Below are 12032 nucleotides of genomic sequence, written 5' to 3'. Positions count from 1 at the left end.
GAGAGAGAGAGAGAGAGAGAGAGAGAGAGAGAGAGAGGGAGAGAGAGAGAGAGAGAGAGAGAGGGAGAGAGAGGGAGAGAGAGAGAGAGAGAGCCTACAGAAGGTGGGCAGTGCACCACGTCATCGTCGACATCTAATGTTGAACGCCGATATTGATATCGTCGTCGTCTTTTTTCAATTTGAGAGAGGTTAACAGAGGGATAATAAAGATTTTCTGTCTAATCATTGTAGTGTCTGCGGACTATGAAGATTTTATTCTTTGTCAACTAGAGCCCGTTGTCACTAACAGTCGTTTTCGCCAAATTCTGGTCGGCAAGCGAGAGACGAAGGAGACGATGAATTTAGTGTGCTTCGTTGTCACTGTGTTGCAGTACGCTCTTCACCATTATCGTCTCCCCAGAAGATCTACTGTTACCTTGGGCCTTCTCCTCTGAATTCTATCCTGTTTCCTGTTTTACCTGTGTCCGAGGCTTTTACAAATTATAAAATTTCAAGAAATCAGATCTCTGAATCAAGCTAATGAACAGCAGGTTTCCAGTTCGTCTCTATCTCGTTAGTAACGAATGAAGTGGCGGCGCTGTTTGGACAGGCCCGTTTTCCAACACTCATCATTTGGTATCATGTTCAGAGTAGGCAATGACGAGGATTGAACGCGAGTCACGAAAACGATACACGGGAATTTCTATATTGATGCAGTTAAAGATCTCTTTCGGCTTAGCTTCGTGTCATCCCCCCACCGTAGATCAATATCTCCTATACTTGAATCCACTACAGTTATAGGAGTGGAAAACATGACGAATTTTATAAGGTTTTTAGTTCATCAAATGAAGATAAATTTCTTAAATTTGATTCGACAGTAACCGAAAAATAACATTGGTGCGCTAATTTAAGTCCCAGATTCGGATAGTGTAATATTAGTTAAAGGATAGTGATGGGGATTGCATAAAATGATAACAGGATTCTATAGAGTTTTAAGTTAAATTTGGAATGAATAAATACCCTCTGAATTCAAAATCAAGAATGATGTACTGAGAAAAAGATTGAAATTTCGATTCTAGCAAAATAATTGAGTTTGTATTAAGAGCTATGTTTACTTCGAATCGGATCTACTCGACTCAAAAGAGAACAAACAAAAAATTCATGCTGCGCGTACTCCTCTCTTTCATTATTTACAAGTTATGTATCTCCGTCTTTATATTTACAAAGGAATGTTTCTGAAGAAAACAGACAAAGGGAGGAGATTTCTCTTGCACGGCATGGCAGAGGCGCGAAACTGTTGCCGAGAGCACTCATGGAGAAAAAATAGTACGCTGAACGACAAGTAGCACGAGCCGGGAAACCCTAACTGAGCCGCAAAGAAGAGGATCCAGCGGACGGCCAAGAAGCGTTCAGATTGAACTGTGCAAACTCTGACACACGTGGGATTCATAGTCGGTGGAGCATGCGCGTCGCTATAGTTTGTATCTCCATGAGCACATCGTTTCCTATTCCGTAGCTTCCTTAAAGGCCTGAACTTGCCGACAGAGAGCAGACGAAATTTCTAGAGAGAGAGGTCTCTGGTTTTCGATATTCTCAGTGGGTACGGAGATAGAAGAGAGGGAAGGCTAAGAGAGGAATTTTCAGGCGTTACTTTACCGGTGCTAGTAGAGCTGTATAGATAACGAATGTGAGCGCGAAGACAAAGATATCTGTTCATTTGACGAATATGAGATCCATGGCGGGGACAAAAGCTGCGCATTTAACGACACTTTAGTCCACAAAAAGAGAGGAAGCGAGAGAGAGAGCTCATTCAAAGAACATGATGTCCTAGAGAGAAGTAGGCTTGTGAGTAGACTGAACCGTAGCTCAGTAGGAGAAGGTAAGACAGAGAGGGGAGAATATGAGAAGAAAAAGAGAGAGAAGTGTTGGAATATGACATTAGTAAATCATGAACAGGAAAAGAAGGGAGGTACAACAGTGTGGATTGTTAGTTGAGTGTGACACGGACTGATGGCTGTTGAGTTGAAAATGTTGACGAAGGCCACTGAGGCGCCACAGTCAACGATTGCTTGCGTTGGGGAATCCTATCTTCTCCCCCAAAACTCAAGAGATCTGTTCACGCGTGGTTACTGTCCTGCGCATGAAATTGGGCGTTATCCTGTTCGTCGACAACTCGTACGACGAGACTCAAACATCTGTCGTCTGGAATCCCGGGAGACAAAGAAACATACATAGACTCATACATGTAGAGAGAGAGGGAGAATGAGGGGGATTATTAATTATACCACTTAGTGGCCATCACACTAGATACGTAGCAATGAATAATCTTCCAGTTTCTATCTGATTCCTGCTTCGTCTGTTACGTCGAAAACGCGTGAAAATTTTCCACCTCTCTCTACATGTGTACACCTATCTTCCTATCTCTGTGTCTCTCTACATGTTTATACCTATCTACCTAGCTATGTCTCTCTATCTTTCTCTGTTATGTCTAAAACAAGTTTTATCTTTCTTTCTTTTTTATTTAATGATATTAGTTTCTTACTTGTTACTTCAAAAAAAAAAAAACTGTTTTCCTATCTCTGCATCTATTTATCTATGTATCTGTGTATCTATCTTTCTACCTGTCTACGTATGTGGTGTTCATAATTCTAGATCTATCCCAAGAAGTGGATAATACTGTTCGCAGGCCAAACGGATACGCGAGTACTTCCTCCAAAAGCTTCTACCTCAATACCTTGTTTCCTGTGCCCAAGCCATATCCAGACGGAGGTTTTTATCTTCTTTTATTCTTTTTTTTCCAGACAAGTGTTTGTTGAATAGCACGGGTGACGGTAGATTCTTCTCCTTCGGATAAATCAGGGCCTAGAAAACCGGGAAGTTGCCGCCCATTAAATGAAGACGGTGGGCTCGGCGTGCAACTTTTTCTGCCAACTCCTGCTGCAATCTCCTTCTTCTACTTCTACTTCTTCCAGGTCATCGTTTTCTTTCTCTGCTCCACCAGGTTCATCCCTGGTTCGCCCGCATTTAAACTGGGTCCCGCAATCTTCCCCCCTCTCCCCCCGTCGGGGCTCTGATGAATACTGCTTTTCCCTTTGTCAGGTTATCCGGACTCTCTCTATCTCTCGCTCATCTTCTCTCTCTCTCTCTCTATATCTCTCTCTCTCTCTCTCTCTCCCCCAATCTCTCTCTTTTTCTGTGTCTGCCTCTATCTTTCTCCCTCTATCTCTCTCGCTCTCTCGCTCTCTCTCTCGAACTCTCGAACTCTCGAACTCTCTCCCAATCTCTCTCTTTTTCTGTGTCTGCCTCTATCTTTCTCCCTCTATCTCTCTCGCTCTCTCTCTCTCTCTCTCTCTCGAACTCTCGAACTCTCGAACTCTCGAACTCTCTCCCAATCTCTCTCTTTTTCTGTGTCTGCCTCTATCTTTCTCCCTCTATCTCTCTCGCTCTCTCTCTCTCGTTCTCTGTCTATCTCTCTCTTTTTCTCTCGTTCTCTGTCTATCTCTCTCGCTCTCTTTCACTCTTGTTCTCTGTCTATCTCTCTCCCTCTCTTTCACTCTTGTTCTCTGTCTATCTGTCTCGGAGTCTCGGTCCCTGTCTCTCTCTCTCGTTCTCTGTCTATCTCTCGCTTCACTCTCGGTCTATTTCTCTCTCGTTTTCACTCTCGTTCTCTTTCTATCTCGTTCTGTCTCTCTCTCTCTCTGTCTCTTTCTCGCTCCTTACCTCACTCTCTTCTCTTTCTATGTCTCATTCTCTCTCCTGATCTCTCTCTGTCTCTCTCCCGCCCTATCTCTCTCTCCCTCCTTATTTATCTCTCGATATCTCTCTCTCTCTTGCTCGATACTCATCTGTTTCTCTCTATCTCCCTCTATATCTTTCCATATCGATATCTCTCTCATTCTGTCTCTCTATATCGGTATCTCTCTCTCTCTCTCTCCCCTTATCCTCACGTGCTGCGTCATCTTCTCTCCCTCTCCATTCTACGAGGGCATCTTTCTACTTCAGAACACAGTGCTCGGCACTAAGTTACTTCGATTTTCTGATCTCTCTTCTCAGTCTTGACCACTCAGTCTCTTTATCGGTACAAGCCGTGCATCTCTGCGAGTCAATAGACTGATTGGAGAGAGTTTACAGCATGAGAACCCAGAGAAGTCTGCGAGAGGAGAAGATCACGCCTGCGCCAACATAAACATGAATTGCTCATCACAATCAGAATAGTACGCTACAGATAAAACTAGGGTTTCTTAAACGCCATACAACCCGTCTTCCTTCCTAACCTCATAGTAGAGAGAGAGAGAGACAGAGACAGAGAGTAAGAGAGAGAAGGAGAATGAGAGAGAGAGACCGAGAGAGAGAGAGAGAGAGACAACGAGAGAGAACGAGAGAGAGAGAGAGAACGAGATAGAGAACGAGAGAGAGAGAGAGATAGGTAAAGAACGAGAGAGAGAGAACAAGAGAGAGATAGATAGATAGAGAACGAGAGAGAGAGAACAAGAGAGAGATAGATAGATAGAGAACGAGAGAGAGAGAACAAGAGAGAGATAGATAGATAGAGAACGAGAGAGAGATATAGATAGAGAACGAGAGAGAGAGAACAAGAGAGAGATAGATAGATAGATAGATAGATAGAGAACGAGAGAGAGAGAGATAGAGAACGAGAGAGAGAGAGAGAACAAGAGAGAGATAGATAGATAGATAGATAGAGAACGAGAGAGAGAGAGATAGAGAACGAGAGAGAGAGAGAGAACAAGAGAGAGATAGATAGATAGAGAACGAGAGAGAGAGCACAAGAGAGAGATATAGATAGAGGACGAGAGAGAGAAAAAGAGAGAGAGAGAGAGAAAGAATGAGAACGAGAGAGAGAAGAGTTTCTTTTATCCTTGGCATGAGAATGAGCGAAAACCCTAGAAAGCTTAGAGTGTCTTATCGGGCAGGTTTCGTCAACGACGAGAGCAGGCGTAGAACTTACGCAGCGTGTGGAGAGGGGAGGACTGATACGCCTTGAATTTTTAAAATACTTTGTGGAAACGATCATCTCAAGGAGACCGCGCTCCTCGCGTGGTCAAAAAGATACAACCCGAGTGATCTTTCTCTCTCTATAGAGGATGAACTGCAGGAAGTTTCTGAGAGACGACGGGACTGACCCCAATATAGATAGATAGATAGATAGATAGATAGATAGAGATAGAGAAAGATATAGAGAGATAGAGAGAGATTGATAGAGATAGATAGATAGATAGATAGATAGAGAGAGAGAGAGAGAGAGAGAGAGAGAGAGAGAGAGAGCGAGAGAGAGAGAGGGAGAACCTTCTGTGGATGGGGAAAGCTTTAATTCACGCTGCATTGGTATATGATGAGATGGAGCTGCATCTTCTCTGACCGGACGAACTATTCTAGACGACAGATGCATGATGCTAGCACAATGAAATAATTAATAAGTTCATATGCCTTTCAGGGGCCTCACAGTAAAACTGCAAAGCGTATCTTATCTAAACAGACACGCCTACAAGCACCCTTCTCTCTCTCTCTCTCTCTGTCTATCTATATTTCTCTCTCTCTTTGTGTCTGTCTATCTCGATTTCTCTCTCTCTGTGTCGGCCTGTCGGTCTCTCTTTCTCTCTCTACTTGTCTCTCTCTCTCTCTGTATTCCTTTCTCTCACTGTGTCTGTCTCTCTCTGTATTTCTTTCTCTCTTTGTGTCTGTCTATCTCTATTTCTTTCTCTCTCTGTTTCTGTCTCTCTCTCTTTCCTTCTCTCTTTGGGTCTGTCTATCTCTATTTCTTTCTCTCTCTGTGTATGTCTCTCTCTCGTTCTGTCTATATGTATATCTTTCTCTCTCTGTGTCTGTCTCTCTCTCTCTCTTTCTCTCTCTCTCCAACTCGAAAACTTTCACATCGAGCTGGCGTGGGTAGCACATAAAACCGGCCCCGCTGCACGAAATCGACCAAGCGAGGAACTTTTTCGTTTTGTGCCTGGAGGGTGAGAAGCTCTGCATCTGTAGCAAGAAAAAATTGAAGGCTCTGGAGCTTGTTCTCTCCTTCTCTTATCCAGGAATTAAACGAAAGCCCTCCTCGTTCTTGAAGAAAAGGACTCTGCATGGACACCGCTCAATGGCCCCAGGTGAATTTCTCCCCATGTTGTTCTAGGTTTCTGGGCTGGCTTCTGTTCTCTCTCTTTCTTTACATCTTTCTATCTCTCTATAACACACTCTCTCTCTCCTTCCATATGCCGCTTTAGACTCTATCCCTTCATGAAAGATCGATGAATTTGATGCCGATTGTCCAGACGCTGATCTCTTCGTTTCCCCCAATGTTCTTACTCTTCTCACACAGTAGACCTTACAAATCCTTTCAACCCTTTCATGATTTGCTTTTCATCTCTCTATCTTTATAACTTTTTTATACCAATCCATCTCTTATTTCAGTTTCTGGGTTTTATTGAGCAGAGCAAAATCGTCATTCTGTACTTCTTATTCCTTTGTTCGTCATGAGCTAGTGATCTCATTCGATAATCGTCTTTCTTCATATTTTCTTTCTTTTGCTGTTTTCGTTCCTTGACTGAGATCAAACAGAAACTGTTTCAACCGCAACATACTCAGCGGTGTTCCTCCAGAGAACGAGAATAGGATTTACTGTCTGTCTCTATTACTCTCGTCTCGATTTCTCTGCTTTTGCTTGCTTCTTAGACTTTGCTGATCGTCAAGAATATGTGTTCTTAGCGGCAAATCCCCTCTCTCCTTCTATCTCTCTCTATCTCCTTTCGTAAAGATTTCTGAGTGCAAATAGCAACTGATCTCGCTGGGCTCTTGAGAATCAGTAATATTTTAGAGCATGTGATCCCCTTCACAATCCGACTGTCTATCCATTCATCTCATATCGTATTTGTGATCAATAAACGCTCTTTTTCTAGAGCATGCGAGCTCCTTCAAACTTCTCGTCTCACTCTCTTCTGTTTGTAACCTTGTGTATGGGAACCTCTGAGAGAGAAAAAGAACTAGTTTTCGGAGCCCCCGTAATTTTTGGCAAGCTTAAGTGTCTTCTCTATCTCTTTCTCTCTCTCTATCGCTCTATCTCGTTCTCTCTCTCTCGCTCGCTCTCTTCTTCTCGTTCTCTATCACTCTCTCTCTCGCTCTCTCTCTTTCTCCTTCTCGTTCTCTCTCTCTCGCTCTCTCTCTTTCTCCTTCTCGTTCTCTATCTCTCTCTCTCGCTCGCTCTCTTCTTCTCGTTCTCTATCACTCTCTCTCTCTCGCTCGCTCTCTTCTTCTCGTTCTCTATCACTCTCTCTCTCTCTCTCGCTCTCTTCTTCTCGTTCTCTATCACTCTCTCTCTCTCTCTCGCTCTCTTCTCGTTCTCTATCTCTCTCTCTCTCTCTCTCTCTCTCTCTCTCTCTCTCTCTTTCTCGTTCTCTATATCTCCCTCCCTCTCTCTCTCTCTCTGGTTTTCTAACTATCTCTCTCGCTTTCTCTCTCTCGTTCTCTGTCTTCCTCTCAACTTTAGGATATTAATGGAGGGTTTTGACATGGGTTCGTCTTGGCAGGACATGGGGCTGGTAAGAACCTCCCTAGAGGGGATGATGCTACCCTCTAGTTGCACCGCGACGAGGCCACAGCTCATGGAGAGACGTCCAAGGCCGCCGAGGGAGCACGCCCTAAACTGCCCTCGCTGCCAGTCAACCAACACCAAGTTCTGCTACTACAACAACTACAGCCTCTCCCAGCCAAGGTACTTCTGCAAGACCTGCCGTCGGTACTGGACCGAAGGAGGCTCACTTAGAAACGTCCCCGTCGGCGGCGGCTCCCGCAAAAACAAGCGTTCCTCCTCCAACTCCGCCGCTACTGTTGCCGGCGCCGCCGGCAAGAGGCCGCTGGACCTCCCCCCGACGCCGCCTCCGCCGCTCGCCGCCGCGGCGCAGCAACTTAGATACCACCATGGCCAGGACCTCAATCTCGCGTTCCAGCAAAACCAGAATTCTCTCTCTTGCAAGGTAATACCGTCCCCTCACTCTTCTGATATCTAGAAAGACTTTCCTTCAAGAAGATTTGGGAAAGAAAGAAAAATAGATTGATAGTTTATAGATTGATAGATAGATAGAGGGAAAGAAAAGAGAGAGAGAGAGAGAGAGAGAGAGAGAGAGAGAGAGAGAGAGAGAGAGAGAGAGAGGGGAGAAAGAGAGAGAAGGAGAGAGAGAAAGAGAAAGAGAGAGAGAGAGAGAGGGGAGAAACAGAGACAAAGAGAGAGAGAGAGAGAGAAAGAGAGAGAGAGAGAGGGAAGGAGAAAGAGAGAGAGAAAGAGAAAGAGAGAGAGAGAGAGAGAGGGAGAAAGAGAGAGAAAGAGAAAGAGAGAGAGAGGGAGAAAGAGAGAGAGAGAGAAAGAGAAAGAGAGAGAGAGAGGGAGAAAGAGAAAGAGAGAGAGAGGGAGGGAGAAAGAGAGAGAGAGAGAGAGAGAGAGAGAGAGAGAGAGAGAGAGAGAGAGAGAGAGAGAGAGAGAGAGAGAGAGAGAGAGAGAGAGAGAGAGAGAGAGAGAGAGAGAGAGAGAGAGAGAGAGAGAGAGAGAGAGAGAGAGGGAGGGAGAAAGAGAGAGAGAAAGAGAGAGAGAAAGCGAAAGAGAGTGAGAAAAAGAGAGAGAGAGAGAGAGAGAGAAAGAGAGAGAGAGAGATAGAGAGACAGAGAGATAGCAACAGGGAGAGCGACAGAGAGAGACAGATAGAAGAAGAAGAAGCTAGCCAATAGTTCCTCAAATTCGGATAGATTCTTCCTTGGAACAAAGTCCAATAGGCCCAAAATTATCTCGCTTTCTGACTCATATGGTATCTGGAAAGATTTTTCTGCGAGGTTTTCTCTGAGAGAGAGAGAGAGAGAGAGATAGAGGGAGAATAGCCAATAGTTCCTCCATTCCGTAAGCAAAGTTCTCGAAATATTTGCGAGAAAAATAGTTTTTTGAGTTCTTAAGTAATAGAGGTGTTTATTTGGCTGATGATGGAGTTTTTATCCTCTGTGAAAAGGTGATGAGCCCCTTCTTACCGCTGATGATGGCGCACGATGGAGCTGCGGTTTACTCTTCTGGGCTTGGCCTTCAAGACTTCCGATCAAACCCTGTTGGGTTTACGGCGGATGGCATGGCAGGAGAAGGTGGGTACTGTAATTTGCAGGACGGCGGTGGAAGAGTGTTCTTCCCATATGAAGACCTTAGGCGGCATATTGCTTCCGGAGATGCTGAAGTGGATCAAAGTCGGGGGCATGGGGGAGAGCTTCCTGTGCTCTGGAATGGGGTTAATGGCAGCGGCGGAGGCGGTGCTTCTTGGTAGGAGAAGAAGGAGAGATACCCAGATGAAAATTTCGAGTCTTTGCACAGGTAAGTCCGGCTGGAAGAGAAAAGAGGCGGCTTCTGTCTCACAGCCCTCTCTCTTTCTCTTCTTTCTATGTCTTCTTCTCTTTCTCTCACTACCATTTTCTCTCTCTAGGATTGATCTGGTTGATGGTGCATACATGAAATCTGCTAAAATCGATGAGACTAACAGCATGTCGGACCGTCCGGAGTTACTTCCGATTTCAGTTTTCAACTCTTTTCACTTACCTTTGTTTCTCGCTCATCGTTGCTTTTCTTGACTTCAGAACCTACAGTTGCCATCTACTAACTAGAAAGATTTTTCTGCGAGTTCTTGAGAGAAAGGAGAGAGATGAGAGGAGAGAGAAAGTTGAGAGAGAGGATAGAGAGAGAAAGATAGTAGAAGGTAGGCATTAGTTCCTCTCTACCGACATCTTGTTCCCGGGTATACTGGAACCATTCCAAAGGCAAGGTTTTTCTCCGTGCTTATGCTAGGTTTCATGTTTTTATGGGGTCATCTGCATCTGCGAGCGTGTAATAATCAGGATAACAATAAAGTATAAAGGTTCTCATTTTGCTGTTTAAACGTTCCAACCACCTTTTTCTTCGAAATCTACACTTAAGATTATCCCCTTTAATTGTTTTTTGGATTCTTTACTATTGCCTGCGTACCAGCCTAGACGAAACTATCCACAAATGTTTATCAGATGACAGAGAAATAATACATTTAGAGTTAGTTTGTTAGGCGTAATAGTAAACATTTTGCCTCTCTTCTTTAAGGTCGCCCCACCATGTGAGAGAAGAAAGAAATGATTGCCCCTCGAGCAAACGGAATGTTCATTTTCTTTATAGGCCCAGCTAGACTTCAGAAATGCCCTATCCAGATTGAATGTTTCTTGCGGCGGCTAGAGTTTTCTCTGCTCCATGAGTGGTCTACTTTGGGGACCGGGAAAGACATTCTCCTTTGAGAGTTTTGCCTTGGGACTTGCAGCCCCCCCTCTCAACGTTGTCGTTTATTATACTTCGACGAGATATCTCTGATAACCGAGATGGAGTTTGAAGGATAAGTCGATAGATGGGTCCCTAAGTAGGTAAGCAAATATATAGATGGACACATCCATAAACTGATTGGTAGATACATACATTCGTAGATTGATAGATACAGAGATAGAGACTGATAGACCCATAGATAGAGAGATAGATAGATTTTTAGATAGTTTAATGCAAAATACATTGATGGATGCATTAATAAATAGATAGATCGATATAGATTGATTGATAGTTTAGATAGAAAGATTAACTAATCAATTGATAGATAAATATACATAGAAAAAAGAAAGATAGAGAGAGAGAGGAAAACAGGGAGAAGAAGAAATGGAGAGAGAGAGAGAGGTAATAAATAGATAGACATATACATACATTGATTGATTTCTGACTGATAGATCCATAGAGAGGTACATTGATTGATAGATCTATGGATAGTTACTCGCAAACATACACTGACGGATGCATTGATAAATATATAGATCGATAGAAATTGATTGGTTGTTAGGTTGATAGATAAACTAATCAATAGATACATATAGAAAAAAGATGGAGAGAGAGAAAATGAAAGAGGGAGAAAGAGAAGAGAGGACGAGAGAGAGGTTTTTCCCTCATACTCCTGAGAGTATAGAGAGAGATAGGTCAGATATTTTTTTATTAACCCATTTTCAATCAACAAAAATATCGACAATCATATCTCATACTTCCGTCTCCACCAATATTTCAAAGGTCCTCCAGTAGGATCGTAGATAGGTATACCGTATGGGCCATGGAAAGCAGATGAGACAACAGGAAAGAGAGAAAACGCACGAAGATGGGCACAGTTTCCGACGTTACTTGGCATTGTTTTCTTCTCCAACCAACTGCGCTGGGAACGGAACCCTAGACCTGTCTCATCCCTTTGGCCTCTAGCTACAGACAGTCAAACCTCAGAGGGATTCCCCACTGAACGCACTGAGCCATGCGTCTTGCCTTCATCAGGTAACCCATATCTTAAATCTTCCGTGTTGAGAACGACATTACAGGAGAGAGACTGAAAGAGAGAGCGAGTGAGAAACAGTGAGAGAGATATATAGAAAAAGATAGAACGATTGAGAAAGATAGAGATAGAAAGAAAGAGAAGGGTCGAGAAAAATAGAAAGAGAGAGAGTAGGAAAGTGAGAGAGAAAAAGCGGGAGAATGAGTGAGAGATTAAGAAAATGAGGGAGAGAAAGCGGGAGAAAGAGTGAGAAAGAGAGAGAGAGTAAGAAAGAGAGAGAGAGAGAGAAAGAGGGAGAACGAGTGAGAAAGGGAGAGAGAGTGATTATGAGGGGGAGAGAGAGAAAGATATAACGACTGCGAAAGAGAGAGAAGGAATGAGAGAGAGATAACAAGCGACAAAGAGAGAGAACGAGTGCGAGAGAATGAATGAAAAAGAGAATGAGTGAAAAAGAGAAAACTAGTGAGGAAGAGAGAGAGGGGAGAGAAAGAAAGAGAATGAATGAAAAGATAGAATGAGTGGAAAAGAGAGAACGAGTGAAGAAGAGATCCAAGAGAGAGAAGAGAGAGAAAGAGAGAGAACGAGTGATAGAGAGTGAGTGAGCGAGTGAGGAAGAGAGAGGAGAGAGAAAGAGACAACGAGTGAGGGAGAGAGAGAATGAGATTACGAGAGTGACAGAGAGAGAGAGAGTGGAGGACACGCTGCAACATT

The 12032-nt window shown here is 43.7% G+C and overlaps 1 protein-coding gene across 1 annotated transcript; it reads left to right on the top strand.

Moving 5' to 3' along the window:
- The first annotated feature begins 5855 nt into the window (after nucleotides 1-5855).
- Nucleotides 5856-9488, top strand: LOC144716576 (dof zinc finger protein 1-like). Its single transcript, XM_078591735.1, has 3 exons — nucleotides 5856-6095; nucleotides 7512-7958; nucleotides 8976-9488. Exons 1-3 carry the CDS (start codon nucleotides 6072-6074, stop codon nucleotides 9276-9278), a joined length of 774 nt encoding a protein of 257 aa, XP_078447861.1. The 5' UTR covers nucleotides 5856-6071; the 3' UTR covers nucleotides 9279-9488.
- Nucleotides 9489-12032: the final 2544 nt, after the last annotated feature.

This window comes from Wolffia australiana, chromosome 2, assembly GCF_029677425.1.
Source record: "Wolffia australiana isolate 7733 chromosome 2, ASM2967742v1".
NCBI classification, from domain to species: Eukaryota; Viridiplantae; Streptophyta; class Magnoliopsida; order Alismatales; family Araceae; genus Wolffia; species Wolffia australiana.
This window is presented reverse-complemented; position numbering and strand designations above follow the sequence as displayed.

Excerpts from the sequence above, each read along its gene's own strand:
- LOC144716576 (XM_078591735.1), top strand. The coding sequence starts at position 6,072 with ATGGACACCGCTCAATGGCCCCAG. Across the intron at positions 6,096-7,511 it reads ACACCGCTCAATGGCCCCAG|GACATGGGGCTGGTAAGAAC; the intron begins GTGAATTTCTCC and ends TCGTCTTGGCAG. Across the intron at positions 7,959-8,975 it reads AGAATTCTCTCTCTTGCAAG|GTGATGAGCCCCTTCTTACC; the intron begins GTAATACCGTCC and ends CTCTGTGAAAAG.